Source organism: Dendroctonus ponderosae, unplaced genomic scaffold (genome assembly GCF_020466585.1).
Source record: "Dendroctonus ponderosae isolate FM_Combo_2020 unplaced genomic scaffold, Dpon_F_20191213v2 Dpon_F_20191213_3, whole genome shotgun sequence".
NCBI classification, from domain to species: Eukaryota; Metazoa; Arthropoda; class Insecta; order Coleoptera; family Curculionidae; genus Dendroctonus; species Dendroctonus ponderosae.
In genome coordinates, this window is record NW_026018508.1 from 17,420,460 (window position 1) to 17,440,824 (window position 20,365).

Below are 20,365 nucleotides of genomic sequence, written 5' to 3' on the forward strand. Positions count from 1 at the left end.
GGGGTTATTTTTTTGTTATTGTTGAACAGTTTTGTTCAATTTAATAGTTAGCTAAATACCAAGTAAAAATGAAGAAAAAGGTAATTATTGATCAAATTTGATATAAACTTTTAGCATTTAGCAATCGAGGCATATGTGAGCCTTGGAGGAAGTTTGAAACAAAACTCTTAGTGATTATCTACCCTTCTAACGTATTCCAGGTATTACTAATGGGAAAAAGTGGATCTGGAAAGACCAGCATGAGGTCCATAATATTCGCTAATTATATTGCCAGAGATACGAGGCGTTTAGGAGCTACAAGTATGTACCAGTAGTATTCCGTAACATGATGTAAAAAAACGCGCAACAACTGATTCAAACACTAAGGAAGGATTCTGGCTATTAGCTGAATAATGGGCCATGAAAACTAGTTAAATCCCGAAAAACAAACATGTTTGTCTAATGGATCTAGTAATAGTTGTCTTGGGTCTTACATAATAATCTAATTTATTAATTACTTTTGTCAACAATATCGATTGCTGGATTGGTTCTCCCTAAAGGCAAATTTGGGTTGATTATTAAGCATTCTAACAATCGGACCACGGAATTATCTTACCTAATATCGATTAGAAGTCTCTAAGATCCGCTAGCGACAACTATTACACTAATCAAGAAAAATTGACTGGTTTTTTTTCTACTAGGATTTAAATAATCGATCTATTGTGTTGATTTGTAGTTGATGTTGAGCACTCCCATGTAAGATTCCTTGGAAATCTAGTCCTCAATCTCTGGGACTGTGGAGGACAAGAGGCGTTCATGGAAAACTATTTCGCCTCGCAACGCGATAACATTTTCAGGAATGTAGAGGTGCTTATTTATGTTTTTGATGTTGAAAGTAGAGAACTTGAGAAGGATTATCACTACTACCAGTCCTGCTTGGAAGCGATCCTGCAGAATTCCCGAGAAGCGAAAATATTCTGTTTGATCCACAAGATGGATTTGGTTGCCGAGGACCAAAGAGACATTATTTTCAAAGAGCGCGAAGCCGATTTGATCAGGCTGTCAAAGCCGTTGGATTGTACGTGTTTTCGAACGTCGATTTGGGACGAAACCCTTTACCGAGCTTGGTCTAGTATAGTTTACATGCTAATACCTAACGTTAAAGAACTAGAAACTAGCCTTCAACAGTTCGCCAATATAGTGGATGCTGATGAAGTCCTCCTGTTTGAAAGAGCGACATTTTTAGTCATTTCACATTGCCAAAGAAAGGAGCATCGTGATGTTCATCGGTTTGAGAAAGTTTCCAATATTATTAAGCAATTCAAATTATCCTGTTCCAAATTAGCGGCCCAATTCCAAAGCATGGAGGTGCGTAATGCCCTTTTTGCGGCCTACATCGACATGTTCACCAGTAACACATACGTAATGGTGTGCATGTCCGATCCGCAAATTCCTTCTGAGGTTACGCTGATCAATATTAGAAATGCGCGAAAACACTTCGAGCTGTTAGAAAAAGTCTCAAACTCTTCCATGGGTCGTTAAGTTTTGCTTGCTTTTTGTCTGTTTCATGTACTATATTTTAACAAACTGTACATATTAATATATAAATCCACTACTAGGCACATATCGAAGAATCCGGGTGTTAATTTTATTCAACTGGATTTCGCAAGTGCAATGGCCTGGTTAAACACAACTTCATTTCAAGAATAAAAATATTGCTGTTTGCTTCTAAACTGGCACATTTAATGACGGTTTGAAGTTCTATCGTAATAATTAATAACTTGTAGCATTTGTGAAAAAAATTAATTGGATCGTTGTGTATAGACAATTCAGATATTTTAATAAATTTCCTAAAAAACTGAACCCGTTTTAACTCCAATAAATACCTAGTAGTGCAACTAGACGAGTGTAACTTGTTTTCGCGACAAGGCCACCGAAATCATAAAATTGATTAATTCAAGACGCATAGCGCTTCCCAATGAGCAGCACGATGTTTAATTAATAGCCACTTTCTTATTGACTGAACAATCAGAGAGATAAGATAAACTTCGGAACCAATTCCCCAATCAGTCGGTGTGAGTATTCCTTTCTAACATGGCTTTCAAATGCAATTACTGGAGCTCTTATCGGGTTCTAACAGTGGTGGAAAATGTGCGTTGGTATCAAGGCCTTGACCACTTTCGGAATTCAACCGGAGGTCACAAGTTCGGTTATTTACCAGAAAATCAAAGTTCGCCGGTGAATTGGAAATGGATAAACTGCTGAAGGGCATTATGAAGTACAGATCTACAGTAAAGGATACCATGGTGCAACAGTTCGTCAAAGTTAAGGATAATCCAACGGTAAGTGTTTTGGAGCAGAAGTGGGGAAAAGGCGCAATTTTTTTAATGTTTTGGGTTTATGATTATATTTTTGGGCCAATTTGTTGAATGTTTCAGCCCAAAGCTGTATTCTTCACTTGTATAGACAGTAGAATGCTGCCGACTAGATTCACGCAAACTAATGTTGGAGACATGTTTATAAGTAATTTTCGTCTCAATCTAGCAGCAGTATGATTTTTTGGGGAATTTTCAGTTAGAAATGCCGGTAATTTGGTGCCACACTCTCAACGATTTCGTGATGAACAAGACACTAATGAGCCTGCCGCTCTTGAATTGGGTTGCGTTATGAACGACATCAGGCACATTATCGTCTGCGGGCATAGCGATTGTAAAGCCATTAATCTGCTGTATAAACTCAGAGATCCAGAATTTGCATCCAAGGTAAAGTGCTCTCTAGCTTTCAGTTCGGAAAACCGCAGTTGTGTTGTAGGAAAACCGAAGGCTGTCGCCACTAAGGTCTTGGCTTTGCACTCATGCTCAATCCAGCATTGACACATTCAATGAGCTGGAAAAGCACAACTACGATAAGCCGTTGCTCTTCCAGGGTGAGACTCCGCTTAGGAAATTCGCAGCATACATTGATCCAGAAAAAAAGTTCAGTATAGAAGACCGACTGTCGCAAATCAATACCCTGCAACAGTTGCAGAATATCGCCAGTTATGGGTTTCTGAAGAAGCGACTGGAACGGAACCAATTGCACATTCATGCCTTGTGGTTCGATATTTATACCGGCGAGATTTACTATTTCAGCAGGGGTGCGAAGCGATTTGTTATTATTGATGAGAGCAATTTCGAGAAACTAACCGAGGAAGTCGTTTTGTATTATTCTTAACAAGGGGTTTTTTGCCAAAATGAGCCAATGATCTAGTCGGAAAGATTCGAAACACACACACAAACACATATACCAGGACAGTCCCCAATAAATGCTTTTGTATGTTTTAAATATATCTCAATTAATAAAAGAACTCAATCCACACCTTTCTCTCCTTCTAGTTACAGGTTCGTCAAAATCATTGTGTCAAATTTACATTTCCAACCGCTAATTGTTTATTTGCAAGTTGTTCAAATATTCAACAATATCCACTTCTTCTGTGACCCTATTTTTGCGGAAGAACTGATTAATAGCCTCAGTTCCTCTCTTTAAGCTATCTTTGATGTGCTGTTCGCTCACTTCCATGTTGCTGCATATAAACACCTCATTCAGGTCTTCCACAAGCTTGTACGAAAGTACTTTTTTGAATGCGTGGTTCAGGGTTGCGACAATTCCGCCACGCAACGATTGATCCCTTAGGACAATATTTACGATGAAAACTCCTGGAAAAAATGACGAAAATGTACGTTTCTAATGACTGTTAGGGTTTCAGTTTACCTTTGCTAGCGATTGCTTTGGAGACACTTTCCAATATTTGCGAGCTTAAGAATTCTTCTGGAGGGCAGCTCATTCCAACGTCCGAAGTTTTGCTGTCCACATCGCACAAAAGGGCATCCACTTGCTTACCTGCAGTTGATCCGTTAGCAGTGGGCAATTGGGATTCAAATTCACTTACCTTGTTTCTGCAAGTTCCTGATAAAGTCCAACCCATCCTGGATGGTCGCTTTAAGCTTGTCGTCGGGAGCAAAACCGAACCATTCGGTGGCAATTTTCAGCATCTCCGGATCGATTTCGATCGCAGTAATTGTGCAATTTGGCAGGAATTTATGCAAAAATGAGCACAAGCCTCCGCCACCCAAGCCCAAAACCACCACGTCGCCTTTGTCTTTTACAGTCAGGCAGGTTGCGATGCTCATATAGACGTGATGCTGGCATGTTAAAGTCAACAGATCCAAAACGTCTTTTTTCTTCCGTCCTCGGGTTGTTATTGTTTTGATTTTGGCTTCAGATTGAATAACCAGCTGGGAGCTGAGATAGAATAGTCTTCGGAACTTTTGGCCATCGTCGTGTTCCACGTCTTCTACAATGTAGTCGCCTGAAAGTGGTGAAGAGCCTTCGTGTCTCACTGTGCGCTTTCCTAGATCAGTGCATAATGAGAGGCAGGGAATCTAAAAGTTTGTTTTAAATATGGGTTCAATGAGTGTTAGTTTTCGTGAGTGTCGCTAACCTTGCTATTTCCTATAGTTGATGGGGCCAGATTTTGAATAATGTATTCCAATTCTAGTTGAACAGCATTCAGAGATTCGTACTTTTGCCCTCTGTGCATGCTCACAATCGCCAGTCGATTGTGGTTGGTCATTGACGCCAAATTATTTCGCCCGCTTTCTGTAGAAAACAGCCATTCAGCTTCTCTGGAAATTTGAGCACGTTATCATTCCACCTTGAAAGTATTTCAATTAAGTACCTTCCCTCAGGTACAACAAACACTGCAAAGGCTCCGTTCTTTGGCAGAGGTGGGATTTCCACAATGTGAATGGTGTATCTTGGCTGATTCTGATCGGCTTGATCATACACCATCATCTCAATTTGATCTTTGTCCCCGATTCTGGTTTTTTGCAAGGAAGAACAAACAAACGCAGCTCGTTGAGCTCTAACAATTTGCTGTTGCACTTCTTCACAGGATTGGCATCTGAACATTTTATCTTCTCTGCATAGGTTGACTTCCAAAATCTACTCAACATATTTTGTTAGAAGAAATTGATGGTTGTTTTTCGTTGGCTTTACCTGTCGAGGTAGAGATTTGAATTTGGTGCAAACTACCATAAAGATCGGCATGCTGCTCTCGCCGTTTTCTTGGGCCTTTTGCTCCGGCTCGAAACAGCGCACCGCGCGAAACATCCAGTGGTTTTTCGGGAAAAAATCCAACAACTGTTGCAAGACATAGTCTTGCAATAGGGATATGCAAACGTATCGTCCGTTATTTTTGGTTATTCTTTGGATCTCCTCAAAGTACTGCTTGATTATTTTCACAGATTCCTCTGAGTCATCGGGCATCAACGCGTCTATTGTTGCTTTATCAATGATTACGCTAAATTCTTCATTCTTAAACGAAGTGTTTAATACGTCCATTTCGATGTACTGTAAACCAGGTCGGTCCTTGTCGGTTTGCTGTTGCATTTGCTTGATTACCAGTTTGGATAAATCAATGTTGATGACTTTACTGCAAATATTCAATGGTTATTTCAGCGATTTTTCTAGCTTGATTTATGATTAAATGTGTTTAATATTGACGAATAGTGGATATTTAATTCCTCACCTACATCCCACATCATATAAGTCTCTGCCTAATGTGGAATTGCCGCAACCCGCTATCAAAATATTGTCCTGTGTTTTCACGTATTTGTGCAAGTGATTGGATAATTCTGGATATTCTCCATACCTAAATGAAAAGACACAAAAGATGTTTGACTCGAATTGGTTTCTTTACATAATATGAATGTCTAGTTTATTGATATCACTTTCTTGAGCCAGTTGTAGTGTCATTCATAATGTATTAACAATTTCATGTGTATTTCTTGATAATTAAAGCCGTGTGTAATTGATAGGTAAAATTGGATCAACTTCAAACAAAAGTAAATGTTTTGGTCTTTGAAAGCAACACGTGCAAGCTACGCAAACGGTTTTATTGAATTTCCTATTTGGAAACAGCCGCAAACCCAATTATATGAATCTGCAGACTTTAAACAGCTAAATTCTATGAAAATTGCGGGCAAATCAACACAAAGCATACCATTCAAACGATTTGTTACCACGCTTCTTAAAAAAAGCGTCCCAATAATCCTTGTCGCTGAACTGATTTCGGGTCCTTGGCAGCAAATTCATTTCTCTTAAAAATCCTAAAACGTTCCCGCACTAAAGATGTTTTTTAATAAACTAAAACACAAAACTGTCTTGATTTTACATTACATTGTTATTTAATTTTTTTTAGGTTAACCCTCGTTAGCTCGTCTTTGTCTATCAGTTAAGTTTTCCGCATGTCGCTTTGCGAGCAAAGCTGAAGAAAGCCTCCTTACTTCAGAGGTTGTTTGGTTGCATAAGCAAGTGGGCAACCCGTTTAACAACCCGCTGCTTGGTAAGCGTCAAACACAGAACAACAGAGGGGATATTTTGTGGCGTCAAACTCAGCTGATTCAATGTTTATTTGGAATATTGTAGTTCTTTTTAATTAAATATCTATTTTAAATATGTATAGAATAGAGGATGGAATTTTTTAAGAAAAAAAAGCACCGCGAAAATATCGTATTACGCCTGATCAATAGGGAAACGTTCGGATGCCAAAGAGCAGGCACCCAGATCCACCGGCAGTTTTACCAAAATGTGTTTCCCAATTTTACGGTGATCAACGTGGAGAAGCCCCCTTGCTTTATCAGGAAATTTACGCCAGATGGAAAGCATGCCATTGCCTTTTCATCGGACCAATCCTCCTTGGAAGTGTATACGTATCAGGGCCCAGCTGCTGTCGCCGACCTGTTGCAGAAAGTTGGAAACTTGGAGAATTTGGATAAGAAGGTTCAGGAGGATATAAAGAGGAATATTTTCGGGCGATTTTTTAAGGTAGCTTGTACCAACTGGCTAAGGGAGTTTGGAAGACGGAATTGGAATTTTTCAGTTAAAACACTTTATTAATATTACCGCCACTGAGCACCTCAACCGGGAATGTAGCCTATTTGTCGATGAGGGCCGCTATGCGATTATTGGATCGGCCTGTTTCATTCCAGAAGAAATTCGGCCACATTTTTACGAAATATATACCAATAATGAAGCCATTACACCCACAGCCAGGTACGCAACTGATAATAACACTTCTCTAACTCTCTAGACATTCCTTATGGTGCTTTCCAGGACACCATTAGAAGAGTACACGCTACACCTAGTGGACATTCACTTGGGTAAACTTTGCGATACCCGGCACTTTAAGGTGGATAAAATATTCCTATCACACAACCAAGGCTTGTATTTGTATAAGGACACACTGGCTGTTCTATCAGTTCAACACCAGGTGATCCATATTTTTCAAATTATCGACGGAATGTTCGTGGACGTGAAGCAGATTGGTAGATTTTGCTACGAAGATGATTTGTACTTATACAACTTGGTCTACCCGTCTGAAAGAGCGTTTAAAGATGTGTGTATTAACTCGCTAAAGCACCGACTATTGACGTTTTTATATAAAAGGGCGGCAGCAATAAGCGCCCGGTCCGGCAACCCGACTGAACTGAGAAAGTTCTATCATTATTTTGACAATTTTAAATCATTGAAAATGTGGAAGATGCAGCTCCTAGACGAAAATCACATCTTGATAAAATACGCCAGCGAAGATGTCGTCACGTTGAGGCAGGCGGATGCCAACATCAGTGAACCCCAATTCTTCGCAGTGTATAATATAATGGAAAGCCGCGTTTTAGCGGTATATGAAAACAGCTCTTCTGAGCTGCTTAGTCTGTATGAGGACTTTGGTGATCATTTTCGGAATGCTTGTCTGCACCGGCCAATTCAATTCACTTGCAGTCCCTCCAATAATTTATATGCTCGGCTGCACCACTTCAGGTAGGCTCGCATTCAATATTTCAGACTCAGCTGCTAATGCCAGTAATCATTTCCAGGTACAAGCATACTATCACATTTGCCAAGTTTGGAGGACAAGTGGAAGCAGTTAAGCGGATTTTAGCCCATTTGCCAATCAGCGCACAGTCTTACACAGTGTCTCCGTATTTGGACTATTCTCTCTTCAGTTATGATGATAAGTGGATTTCCGTAATAGAGAGGCCTAAGCAGTTTGGAGAGCATCCTATTAGGTAAGCAGCCTGTAATAAGTATTCCACTGTTGAAGTTGGTGATTACTGCGAACCGCGCTTACCATTCCGTCCATCCTTAACTTAAAAGCACTTGAGACAACGTCTTTCTTTCAGATTCAATGCCCGACAGTCTGGATATTTAAAATTCCGCCTATACGTGGATAATCAGCGGCATTTGCCATCTTCTGCAAGGCGCCTGGTTGCTTTCACGTTTCATCCTACAGACCCTTTTGCTGTATCCGTGCAAAGAACTAATAATGCTGAATACATTGTTAATTTCCACGTGAGATATGATAACCAAAATCCGGACTACAATTCTTATGACGCTAACCAATACAACTGTATGTAAAAAGGTGAGTCGAAGTCCATCTAGTTGTTGGAAACCAGATCTATATTTTTAGGAAAACTCTTTTATTTCATTGCTCTTCTATTTCGAGTATATTCGAACATCTAGTAATATGTAAAAACATATTACTATTTTAGATAACGTATTTTTTGAATACTGTGATATAACTGTGTATGGAAGTCAATTAAAGATGAGATTTTTGTAAATAACTATAATGTGGTCAAACAATAACGTGCTTAGTATTACGTTTCTTGATAATATCGAACACTTCGTGCAATAAAGACTGTGCTTTATGAAAATACTGACTTTTATTTACATGATCACAGCTTAAGAATTCCCCTAGCACTTTGCAGATTTGATTCAAATCAAACACTGCGTGGTTAATACCAATAATGTGGCCATGGTACAGGCCTGTTTTGTTGCCGGTTTTCAGTACATTTAAACGGCGATTAGCAATGAATTCTAAAAACGTATAAAATTTGTTGTAGTTGATTCCAAACAGTGCGTCCAGCATAGTTTGGCAATGTTCCTCAAAGTTGTCCATTCCCTTGCAATCGTCAATTTCCCTTTTAGTAGCTTCTAAGCTATTTTTCAGACACGACCACATGCTGTAGATATTACAGCCATTCACCCAATTGTGATTAATGGATATGGTGTCTTTCAAGTTCCAAACTTGGTGGTACCAGCCGGAAGGAACAAAAATGGCATCTCCAGCATTCTGAATAACTTCAAAGCATTTCCTGGACTTAGGGATTTCCTTGATGTCATAAGGGATGTTGTTCAAAGAGTCCCTCAATAGCAGCTCTTCCCCAGGCGGAAAGAAAATCCATCTTTTCTGTCCGCAAACATTCACAGACCAGCTGAATGAGTTGAAAACATCTGCATGCAGTGGGGTCCTAAAAACAACGCGGTTTCTAATTAAGTTGAGAGTCAATGAAGAAAGCGGTTTGACTAGTACCAGCTGCTTTTTTGGCCCATATAGACAAATCTGTAATCATCGTCAGTGCATTCAGTGAAATACTCGTTCAGCCAGTCAGAAGCAAAGTAAACGGGCACTTGGTAAAAGTTATCTGTTTTGCATTGTAACTTCAGATGCCAGTCCTTGAGATAGTAAATATCCTCAGTCGGGTTTCGTATTAGTGCCAAGTACTCGTCAAGAGTGCTTTCTCTGCATTTTTGTGAATTAAAGTACTTTTGCGAACAGTTGTAAATTATAACTTTCGTATGGCCGTACTTGGTATTCAGATGTTGCCACTGGGGCTGATCTTCATTGACCCACTTATTCGTTGCCTGCCAGTCTCTGGCAACGTTTTTAATTATACAAGGAAGGTTTTTCACCATGAATTGCTCAAAGAAGTCTTGGTAGGACAGATTTTCCTGTTGAAGCACTGGTACGGTTAGACACTCATTTTGAATGATTTCTTTTTGTGCCAGCGTAGGTGAAATTTCGAATTCCATCAATGAAATCAGCTGTATTAACGGCCTTTTCCTATAAAGCTATTTTCTAAAACTAAAATTGGAAAGTAAACATAAACTCGTCAAAAAAGTTTGGTTATAGTATTTTCTTCTTTTAGCACAGTAAATCAATCTAATGTTCCGTTCAGTTTGTATCTGCACAAATCCCTTGTTTGTGCAGTTACAACCTGTAGACCTTTTTGTGCGTGAGTACTTAAATCAATAATTGTAGAAGAAACATATGATTTAACTAATTTTTTTAATCAGGTTAATTAAGAATAATTCTAGTAGCAGGTGCCAGGGATAAATTATATGAAGAAGAGCTGTCAAAAAAACTTTAAACTGACGTCAGTTTTATTATTTTTTTCTACTTCTTCGCTGATTTCGCAAAAGAAAAAGCGTAGTGGTGCAAGCAGGCCCGATATTGCGTTCAACAATGGTCACAGGGTGGAATAGGCGTTTAATCGTGTTAAAAGTCGTCTAATAAGCCAGTGATAAGTGATAGTTTTAACCAAGTGCCAGTGTTCTAACATGAATGGATCCAGAATCCTGCCGCATTTTTTGTATATTACGCTTTTCCTGTGCGGGTAAGGCATTTGCCACAATTTCTTTGTCTCTCCTGTATCAACGAAGATTTCCTTCTTTACAGGGGGGTCCAAGTAACTGGAGTTGTCTCAGACTCTAATGGAGAAGAGGAAGCAACCTTGGACAGTCAACCCACGGAATTTCTTCCTAGTAACACTTCCGATAATGCAAAAGCGGAAGCGAATATTAATCCAGGCGAGGACAACCTAGTTCCAGATACACCTCCACATGCAGATGTGCTGGATATTGATAATGTGAACGTTTTGGAACATGTGTCTGAAGATGCGTTCTCTCAGGTGGGCTCAGAGGATGCAAATGTTAATGAGTAAGTACACGTTTTATTGCAACTTCAATGAGCCCAAAACGGCTGCAAACGTGCTCGCAATTGTTTAGGTTTTGCTTGAATGCTTGGCCCCATCTGGACTGTTAGTCATTTGTATGTCGGTTGTAATAATAAATAGCCCCTAATGGGCTCAGACCTCTCCAGTCAACCAAAACATTTCTCACATTCTATAAACATACTTGACTAAAAGCATTTAAGGTTTTGCTGATATTGCTCTGAATTCAGATTTTTGCAACTTGTTAAAATTGGGTCCAAAAATATTGTCTTCGATCTTCCTGAAAAACTCCTAAATTTTAATCTGAAGCAAACAGCATCTTGATTTTTGCACACTGCATAGAAAACATTTGACTGGTGCAGCACTGGTGTTTTTCCTGGAATCGCACAGAACTTTCTTTCCAATTAACTGAACCATTGATTTTTTTATACTTATTACTCAATTTAGTTACATTTGATGCTGTTGCACGTGCAGGTAATTAGAGTAGGGAAAGATGTAAAAATACGCAGGTTTAAAGGTCGAATATTTTTGTGGCATTTTCCAAGCACCAACAAATCAACAAGTTGAAAATGCCACGACAGAAATATCCTTATTACAAAGCTTTTCGCTGCTAATTTCAATTGTTAGCGCCATGAGGCTGCATAATGGTTTCCTTGCTGTTAAGCACTTGTATAAATATGTGACGCAAATGCGTGTTAATTCCAAAAACAATTCTAGAATAAACGGCATATTTACATAAATCGGTTTATTGATATCAGAATTATTTGTCAAATAGCCTGAGAGGTTGGAGAACTTGGAAATTTGCATGCTATTCTAAGGTTATTAGTGTCTGCGACACGATTTGGCTCCAATTTGGCGCGATCATGGAATCGTCGAGAATTTTTGATAAGCAAATTATGCGCATTTTTATCATGCCAAGGTTTCTATGTATCAGGTTTTTTCACGTAGAAAGTAGTACCTATTAAGGTGCAGACTAGAGATATCATTTTTTTGCGGATCAATCAAGTATCAAGATAGAAAACAACTTGACAATGATTGAAAATCGTGAAAAACACTTTGGCCATTGAACTTCATGCACACTCAAATCATAGAACAAGGCTTATCTCCCTGACTCAAATGGATTCACGATTAATCGGGTTTTAAATGTAATGGCGCCAGTTATTTATGCTAAGTGATATGGTAAAGGCGGCGCACGTAAATCAAATGGTTCAGTGCCATCAATCATAAATAAATGAATGAAGATAAAACGGATGCATTATTTCTATGAGCTAAACTCACACTATGGTTTAAATTTCAACCAATAGTTATACATGTTAATAATATGTTTGTCGTTATCATTAGAGGGAAAATTAAATAGAGTAGAACTAGATATTAAAGCCAAAGGATCAGCTTGTACCTAATTGCATTTTTTGTCTGCCTGGTTTGATTGATTTGATGTTTATAAACACTCTGCTGTTACAACTCATTCAATTTTACTCGTATCTTATCGATCCATTGTTACCTAATGGACTAATAAAAAAATAAATCTAAAGAATTTGAAACTTAATTTCCTCGAATAGTCTCCTCTTCAGTCTTAATATCAGATTATGATTGTTTGGATCCGTTGTTTTATCATCCAAATCCATTTACCAAAGCAAAAGCAATTAGGAGATTAATAAATTACCGTTATCAATCAGAGCCATTCAACCATGTAAACCAAGATTAGAATTTATAAAAGAGCCAAAATAGAGCCGATTGGATAACAGGACTTGTCTATTTTTAAGCGGAAGGTTTTATGCGCCAGCAACCTTGGGGATTACGACACTCGTGCGGTGACCTTTCAATTGTAAATATTTAAAATAAGAAATATTTGTCTGGCATTGTCCTTGTCATACCGAATGAATAATGACCCGCATCGGACCCGAATGTGCTGCTAATATCAGCAAATTTATATTTGCATCAATAACTATCTACGTGTTTACTATTATTTCACTAATTTGCTAAATTAAATTTTCTCTTCCAGACTGATTAACAACGACACTCCCGTTGTAATCTCGCGAATCGATTCTGCAACCGAAGAGCTACAGAAGAGAGCCCATATTCTCTCACCATTGCCCAGCGAGGAAACCCTAAACGCTACTAATGCCTCGCTGGATGAAAGCGAAGATGCGAGATCTGAAACTGACACAATCGTTGAGACTGAAAAAGAAATTATACCAAAAAACGTTACTGTTACTGATAAAACCCCGGAAGACATCCCCTCCTTTTCGGAATGGGCGCAAAAGCATTTGGAAGAAGCTGAGAGGAAAGAGCAGGTGAACTTTTCCGCCCCAGCCCCAGCTAGTAACCATACAAAGCAGGGTGTTGGCGCGAAGCTGCATTGGAAGAATTATGCGGCTGTAGAATGTGGAGCTAAAGTTATCCAGGCAAATCCCGAAGCTGAACATACGTGGGCTGTATTGGTGGGTTCGCGCGATGAATACATTCTGAATCCCTGCACCAGCCGGATTTGGTTCATTGTGGAGCTCTGCGAGGCCATCCAGTTGAAGAAGCTCGACTTGGCCAATTACGAGTTATTTTCTTCGTCCCCCAAGGATTTTACTGTATCAGTGAGCGATCGGTTTCCCACTCGGGATTGGTTCGTTGTCGGCCAGTTTACGGCCAACGATGAGCGAGGGGTGCAGAATTTCGAAGTCAACACAGAAACCTTCGGGAAATACGTGAAAGTCGAAGTTAAGACCCATTATGGGTCGGAGCACTACTGCCCACTGTCCCTGTTTCGGGCGTATGGAATGTCCGTATTCGAAGTGCTTCAGAATGATGATCCTGCCCATGAGCAGCCCCTTGAAGACGAGGACGATGATCTTTTGGACGACGGTGTGAAAATACCTTCAGGAAATTTGCTCAGTTCAGCTACAGACGCTGTACTTTCCATGGTGAAGAAGGCTGCTCAAGTGTTAGGGAATAAGGTTAATAGAACGAACGAAACTAGTCAAACGAGCAACGAAGCCAAAGCCCAATCGCCGCTAATGAAGTCCTGCAGCTCTCCTAGTCATTATGTGGTGTGCAACAACTGCTCCGACGTGCTGTTTGGGCGAGTGTTTGAGCTGCTGAGCTGTAGGCGCGAGTACATGCGAAACCTAGTCAATATTCCTTATATTAAGGCGGCATTGGAAGCATCCACAGTGTGCCAGAGCTTTGGCTTTGATTTTAGAGACAAAGCCGCAACTGTAAGTGAAAATTCAGCTTCATTGTGTGTAGAGTCGTTTTTCCCGCCCAGTTTCATGGGCGCGATGTGCAACATCCTGGCGATCGCGCACGATAAGATTTCGTACAATGTGAGCCATCAGTCAGCCACTGCCAAGAATAGTACTAGTGAGGGCTCCCCCAGTTCGGGAAGTGAACCCGATGGAGCCCAAGTAGTAGAGCCCGTCATAAACGACACTAACAGCGAACAGGAAGACTCTCAAGGGACCGATCCGCTAAACTTCGACGCTTCGGCAATCAACTCAAAGTCCGGATGTTCGACCGAAACCACATCCGCCTCGCAGATCAATCCATCAAAAGTATTACTCAAACAGCTGCCCTCTCATTCGGAAGTCGGCACAGCTGCAGCCAATGTGGAGCCGAGTGTAAGCGAAGAAAACTTGGATGTTAAAGCGGAAGATGGACTGCGAGCTCAGCCCATTGGGGCAGATGCGAGCGCGGAGGTTGTGGAGAATGAATCTGTCGACCATATTGAAAGCGTGGAGAAGCTGATCACGGAACTAAACACCGAAAGTAGCAGCCCGTCAGTGACGAGCACACCTACGACCGCCGGCAATTTGCAAGGGCATAAGGAATCGGTGTTTTTGAGACTGTCGAATAGAATCAAGGTAACTACACCAATATAGATAAGTTCTATATTGTTGAGGCGGATTCATTTTTTTACAAACTTCTTTTTGGGTATTTCGCCTCAAAAATTTTTGTCTTTAAAAAAGACAGAATTTCCTCACGTCTTTTATTACAGATTGATAAATAGTGCTCCTATTTCGCAATAAGAACGAATTATTATTTTTTGGTCAAAACGCTGCAACAAGAAGTAACTTCATTGAAATAAGTGTTCAACTTTCAAGAGATAACATTCTCAGGAGTAGCAAACACGTGATCCCCAAATTTCCCAATTTTTTTCAATATGTTCTAATAATGCGATAATAACTTTAAAATATTGATCCAAATAAGCTCAGGAAAAAAATTAAATTATTTGAGCAAATGTCCGTTTTTTTCGAATATCTCTGGAACTAACACGAATTTTGCAACTTTTAAATCACCATTTTGTTCAGCATCAAAATGCGCAACTTTTCCCTAATCTAACCGACGATCCGAACCGACTAAGCTCGAATCTAAACTGAAATCTCAAATGTTTCTACTTAACAGGTACCGAGACAAAAAGTCGTTTCTATAAGCGGAAAACGTTTCGATTTTCAATCCAATTTTCAAGAATTTTTCAAAATCGTGCCTGGTTTTTACAGGTCGAAGTTTACAGTTACTCAAAAGCGAGTGGAGCTGGAAATACATTTACTGGTGCATTTTAAGGCAAAGTGCGTTCATACGTCTAAGATGTTTCGATTTAGACTCATTCTCAGACGTACTTTTGAAAAGTTTTATAATAACCTTTTGATTTTTGAAGTTGCTCTTGCTGGCTTGCGACACAAGCCCTCAATTATCAGAGACTGTCGTCTTTTTCACTGAGTTAATTAACTGAATAACTAATTCTTTATTTTCAGGTCCTTGAAAGGAACATGTCGCTATCCGCTCAATACCTGGAAGAATTAAGCAAACGATATAAGAAGCAAATCGAAGAAATGCAAAGAGCACTGGATAAAACCGAACGAGATTTAGTGGAATCCACTGCAGCTGAAAGAGAACGTTACAAACGCTTGGACGATAAATTCGAAGCCTTAATGAACACGGTAGAGGCCCTAAAAGACGAAGAGAACAACTGGAAATCAATCGCGTTTTTCTTGGTTTTCTTTATCTGTTGTACATTTCTTGCTTGCTTTTTTAATCGGGTTGCATCACCCAAACCCGCCACGGATCCATCTGGCACGGCCGCTGAGATACAGCGGAGCCATTCTGTCGACGTCGTAACCAGAGTGGCGGCGAAGAAGAAAAAACGACGACCCAGCGATCAAGCGCTGAAGATTGTTGCTGGCCCGGGGGAACAGGAGCGAAAAAAACGAAAAAAGAAAACGTCGAATCCGGAGACATCGAAAATGGATACGACCGAAAACTCGTTTGATCCTCTGTGTGCCTCGAGCAAGATTTGGACCAAACCTAACACGGATTGGGTGGAAAGCAGAGGCCAAATAATAGAAGACATTCCATTTCCCTTAGAAGAGCCGGACAGTTGCACGTTGAAAGTTTCACCCTTACTATCGGAACCACCGACTGTAATAGAAGCACCAGGTTTTTTGAAAACAGCAGCCAATTTCAGGTTGGGGAGGGCCTCGTTGAAAAGTGGAAATTTGATTAATTTGGAAGTAAAAAACAGGAACCCCAGCCCAGTGCCGTCTGCCAATGGCAGCATTTCCAGCGGGGCCACCGAACCTTCGGCAAAGAAAGAAAAGAAGGGATTTCGGAAATTGCTGAAAAAGGTCTTTTGAAGTAGCTAATTTAAAAAGAAGGCCACTTTAATGGCAAGAAAATCATCACATCACCCTGCTGTTACAAAGACTATATTTGAAATCTAATTGGAGCTGTGATGCTAAAGTGCTCATATTGGCATGATTCATATTTTAGCAATTAATTAATTAAAAATTCATGATCAGAGTATCCCAACGTCTATTTGATTTGACTTGAAAATGATTACAGTTAAATCACATTGAGACATTGGATGGAAAAAGTATCGCTTGAAAGACTGATTGATATAAAATAGGATGCTGAAAGTTAGTTAGTTCGTTATTTTTTTAAGTTTTACTCCATTAATTAAATCATTTATTTTTCGCTGTTTCATTGTTTTTGTTTTGTATTGTTTCATCTAAATTTAGGGATGCATCTACTGTGATAAAAGTATGCTAAGTGATAGAAACTAGCTTATTATTTTCGCTTCGTTATAAATGAATATCTCCCATTATTGCACTCCTACATGTATTTCGCTTAATTAGATACTCCTCACAAAAAATCAGAGGAGTACTTTGTTTTAGTATTACGACTAGCTAGGTCCTTTAATAAAGCAGAATTCTCATTAACAAGTTTGTTTAAAGGCTCACATTCGAATCCAATTGACTCCTTGTATTTCCTCTGGGTCAGCTCGACCAAAACCAGTAGGAGAAATCCGATGTTTTTCAACACGAATAGGTTCTGCTCGGGTTGGAAAGTCAACGCTTGCTTGTTGTAGGCCACCTGGGCTTCAAACACGCTACAGAGCGAATCGTTGATGGGCTCCAGAAGCTCGGTGGTTTGCAAGTTCAGACAATTGTCGAGAAAGACCAGAAACAACTTCGTAAAGGCGATATTGCTGGAAGTCAGTTGGAGCCAGACGTCGCCACTCACATAGGAATCGAGTTTTAGGCCCATTTTTTCATGTTCTTGCAAACATCTGAAAATTGCATAAGAACTCACACATTTATGGGAGTATGCGGAAATGACTTGGAAGGTTTGAGTCTGGAGGTGGCAATGGAATTAACGAAAAGGGAAAATTGAGAAAGCCACAATGGAACCTGAAGAGTTTGTTCTTATGGAATAATAGCTAGAATCACTGAGTAAAAAGTGGCCGAAAACAACGCTTTTGCGAAAAGAACCATTAAGAAAAGTTGTCGCTAGTTAAAAATAAGCATATTGCTCACCACGCGTGCGAAAAACTGATGTCTAGAAAATTAATAAAATCTTGGTAAAACTCATGTAAAAGATAGACCTCAGATTGGTTCTATTCATTTTTTGCACCAGCATTTTTGCTTACATTCGAGGTTTAGTTTGCGAGAACTGGCAATTTTACGGGGCAGCTTTAAGTAAGTAGGAGGAGTCTTAGTAGGTAGGATAAACGACTGAAAAATCTAAAAATGAACTCACCTAGTTAAGGCCCCCTTTGTTTTGAAATTCATCGGAATCCACTTATCCTCATTGGCCCTCAATTTAATCGAGTCAATGAACTTGTCTCTGTGCTCGTTTAGGGCCGTATTGATGAATTTTCTTAATTGCCCATCCAGCTTGTAGCGGAAGTCGATTCCATATTCACACAGGCGTTCGCACTGCGCCCTTATCAACTGCACACATTCGGTGATCGTGGATAGTGTGGCTTTAGTGACAAACACTTGAGTCCAGAAATGATTGGTGATTATTGTAAGATGTCCATGCGCCCAAGCCACATAAGCCGATACGCAGTAAGGCAAGTCGGGGAAAGCTCGCAGAAACTCTTCAATCATGTAGCACATGTTTGTAAAAGTAGCACTGGTAAAGTAGCGAATGTAGGTGATTGTCGAGGTCTCCCGTTTCAGTTTCTTTGCCTGGTTTTTCAGCATGGTACTGCAGAGCTTGAGGAATAAGTCGCAGCATTGAGTGGACCGCCCCAAGTCATTGAGCAGCCTGACCGCAGTTCTCGTTGCTCGCAAGCCGCCTTGGAACGATTTTTTCGGATTAACTTCCAACTCGTTCATCAGAATGTCGATTAGGTTGTTCTGCTTCAGCTCCACTTTTTCCTGGATATTCAAAATCACTGCATCAGGAGCGGAGTGTTTGGCATTGAACTTGCATATGTAGTTTTGCGCCTTTCGCAGATAATTCACAGCGTCTTCAAATTGGCGCTGTGCCACGCAAACATCCAGTTCATCAGGAATGTCCAGCAGCCATTCAGGGTGCACTACAGCCACTTCTTCAGGCTTGCTTGCACTTAAATCCATGGAAACTGCCCTCACCGGTGAAGGTTTTTCCACAGTTTGGTCCTTTTTTTGTTGCTCGGTAGCCAGCCTTAATTTCTTCGCCTGGTCGATTTTATCCAACCACTCTTTCTGGAACAAAAAGCAAAGTCACTAAAACACTCAATAAAAGTGGCGGATGCCGGAAAATCTTTCAGGGGAGCGTGACTCATATCATGGTGCTTACAAGGTGGACCGTTATTCAACAAAAACAAGTGAAAAATCGAGTTTCTCTAAGAAAAACTTATGGTGAAACGAATTTTCCGACGAGAAACCAGCTGAAAAATAAATTTGCCCAAAACTTCGTAACCTCCAACAAAAACGACGATTTTGAGCTGAAAAGATACTTAGCACGTTTAGTTAGCAAGAAAGACACGTTTGTGTTGTTTGGACCAACTGTACGACAAAGTTAAGTTTCCGAAGAGAAACCAGCTGAAAAATAAATTTGCACAAAACTTCCTTAATTACGAAGTAAAGGAAAAAATACGGAAAGGACGAGAGCCTCACCTTACTAGCATTTGAAGAGCACTGAAATACTCTGGTGTCTGGAAATATTAACAGCTTGAAAGCATGCTTAATGTTTCCCAAATCACGAACATTCACCACTGCCAAACTGCTCAGTTCGTATAGACTTTCGAACGCATACCGCATCAACCCTCTACTATTTGAGTTCCTGTTCGTAACCATCAGACCATCATTGAACAAGTACATATGAACGAATTTGATCGCTGTGTTTTCAGTAGCGTCGATCTCCAGCAAATCGCCCTCAAAAATGAACACTCGATCATTCGCTTCGACTATCTCCTTGCAACCTTCCACTTTCTCCAGAATCGTTGCCAGTTTCAGCTTGTTCTCCTCTTCGATTTCGTGCTCATCGAGTTTCGGGTTTCTTTCGAAGTTAACTTGCGTGCGATCTTCGAGAATTGAGGTCGCCGAAAGGGCACTGAGTAGAGACTTTTGTTCAGAAAGCAAATGCGACAACTGGTACATTTCGCTTTCCAAGTGGGATATTTCTTTGCCCGTATCAATGAACTGCACGTAGTTTTGGTACACATTCTTCTTCAAACTGTTGTTGGTCTCGTCGGACAGGGCCTGGATTCTCTTTTTTAGGTTCTTCAGCTCAGAACCGCCCACATAGTTGTGGGAAATGGTTCGCACGTATTTTTCAGGCACAAACTCTGGAGCGCTTAGCAGATGAAAATTTGGCTCTTTCGGAACATCCATTGCGATACTTTTCCAATTTAAATAGCATTTATTATGATTAAATCACCAATGAATCAGTGTTTATTATTTGATTCAACTTCAGAAACAGCTGTGCGCAGGATGGCCAACTTCTCAAACGCGTATTACCTTTGAATATAAAACTAACTAGTTAGGTTTATTTATTTGTCATGGATCCAATGGCGGATGCAGAGGGGGGGGGGTCATGACCCCCCCCCATTCACCTCTCTATCCAACGATGCCAAAACGAATTCTTTGGCTCGAATGGTTCTTGAGAAACTTCGAAAAAAGCAGCGTCATGTTCAAGTGGATTTTGCAACTCAAAAAAAAACCACGCAAATCTAAAAACTTCTTGAATTCAAGTATTTTTTGAGAAAACTGCCAACATTTCCTTATCGATGGTTCACTTGCTAAAAAGGCCATTTATTTCTCTCTAGAATGACGTACAAATGAGCGTTCTTG

General features: G+C 40.1%; 7 protein-coding genes across 8 annotated transcripts; 4 read left to right on the forward strand and 3 right to left on the reverse strand.

The window, feature by feature from the left end:
• Positions 1–38: 38 nt before the first annotated feature.
• On the forward strand, positions 39–1,839 carry LOC109539850 (ras-related GTP-binding protein A). The gene is made up of 3 exons (XM_019907895.2): positions 39–80; positions 201–300; positions 716–1,839. The coding sequence occupies exons 1-3, from the start codon at positions 69–71 to the stop codon at positions 1,519–1,521; spliced, it is 918 nt and encodes a 305-aa protein (XP_019763454.1). The 5' UTR covers positions 39–68; the 3' UTR covers positions 1,522–1,839.
• Positions 1,840–1,935: 96 nt separating this feature from the next.
• Positions 1,936–3,336, forward strand: LOC109539851 (beta carbonic anhydrase 1). 2 transcript variants are annotated; one of them, XM_019907897.2, is made up of 5 exons: positions 1,936–2,054; positions 2,120–2,321; positions 2,418–2,502; positions 2,554–2,741; positions 2,791–3,336. In XM_019907897.2, exons 2-5 carry the CDS (start codon positions 2,229–2,231, stop codon positions 3,190–3,192), a joined length of 768 nt encoding a protein of 255 aa, XP_019763456.1. In that variant the 5' UTR covers positions 1,936–2,054; positions 2,120–2,228; the 3' UTR covers positions 3,193–3,336. The 2 variants fall into 2 exon arrangements, with proteins under 2 accessions (XP_019763456.1, XP_019763455.1); XM_019907896.2 differs by having other exon boundaries at positions 1,936–2,321.
• Positions 3,337–3,389: 53 nt separating this feature from the next.
• On the reverse strand, positions 3,390–6,236 carry LOC109539847 (eEF1A lysine and N-terminal methyltransferase homolog). The gene is made up of 8 exons (XM_019907891.2): positions 6,023–6,236; positions 5,549–5,671; positions 5,017–5,452; positions 4,697–4,962; positions 4,460–4,643; positions 3,908–4,400; positions 3,730–3,858; positions 3,390–3,674 (listed from the first exon to the last, which is right to left on the reverse strand). Exons 1-8 carry the CDS (start codon positions 6,112–6,114, stop codon positions 3,400–3,402), a joined length of 1,998 nt encoding a protein of 665 aa, XP_019763450.2. The 5' UTR covers positions 6,115–6,236; the 3' UTR covers positions 3,390–3,399.
• Positions 6,237–6,324: 88 nt separating this feature from the next.
• Positions 6,325–8,732, forward strand: LOC109539848 (DET1 homolog). Its single transcript, XM_019907893.2, has 5 exons — positions 6,325–6,846; positions 6,902–7,074; positions 7,135–7,839; positions 7,896–8,087; positions 8,202–8,732. Exons 1-5 carry the CDS (start codon positions 6,493–6,495, stop codon positions 8,434–8,436), a joined length of 1,659 nt encoding a protein of 552 aa, XP_019763452.1. The 5' UTR covers positions 6,325–6,492; the 3' UTR covers positions 8,437–8,732.
• On the reverse strand, positions 8,630–10,039 carry LOC109539849 (2-oxoglutarate and iron-dependent oxygenase JMJD4 homolog). The gene is made up of 2 exons (XM_019907894.2): positions 9,392–10,039; positions 8,630–9,329 (listed from the first exon to the last, which is right to left on the reverse strand). The coding sequence occupies exons 1-2, from the start codon at positions 9,889–9,891 to the stop codon at positions 8,654–8,656; spliced, it is 1,176 nt and encodes a 391-aa protein (XP_019763453.2). The 5' UTR covers positions 9,892–10,039; the 3' UTR covers positions 8,630–8,653.
• Positions 10,040–10,256: 217 nt separating this feature from the next.
• On the forward strand, positions 10,257–17,020 carry LOC109539845 (SUN domain-containing ossification factor). Its single transcript, XM_019907889.2, has 4 exons — positions 10,257–10,475; positions 10,538–10,798; positions 12,814–14,665; positions 15,557–17,020. Exons 1-4 carry the CDS (start codon positions 10,420–10,422, stop codon positions 16,433–16,435), a joined length of 3,048 nt encoding a protein of 1,015 aa, XP_019763448.2. The 5' UTR covers positions 10,257–10,419; the 3' UTR covers positions 16,436–17,020.
• Positions 16,597–20,053, reverse strand: LOC109539846 (exocyst complex component 8). The gene is made up of 3 exons (XM_019907890.2): positions 19,190–20,053; positions 17,841–18,775; positions 16,597–17,370 (listed from the first exon to the last, which is right to left on the reverse strand). The coding sequence occupies exons 1-3, from the start codon at positions 19,904–19,906 to the stop codon at positions 16,944–16,946; spliced, it is 2,079 nt and encodes a 692-aa protein (XP_019763449.1). The 5' UTR covers positions 19,907–20,053; the 3' UTR covers positions 16,597–16,943.
• Positions 20,054–20,365: the final 312 nt, after the last annotated feature.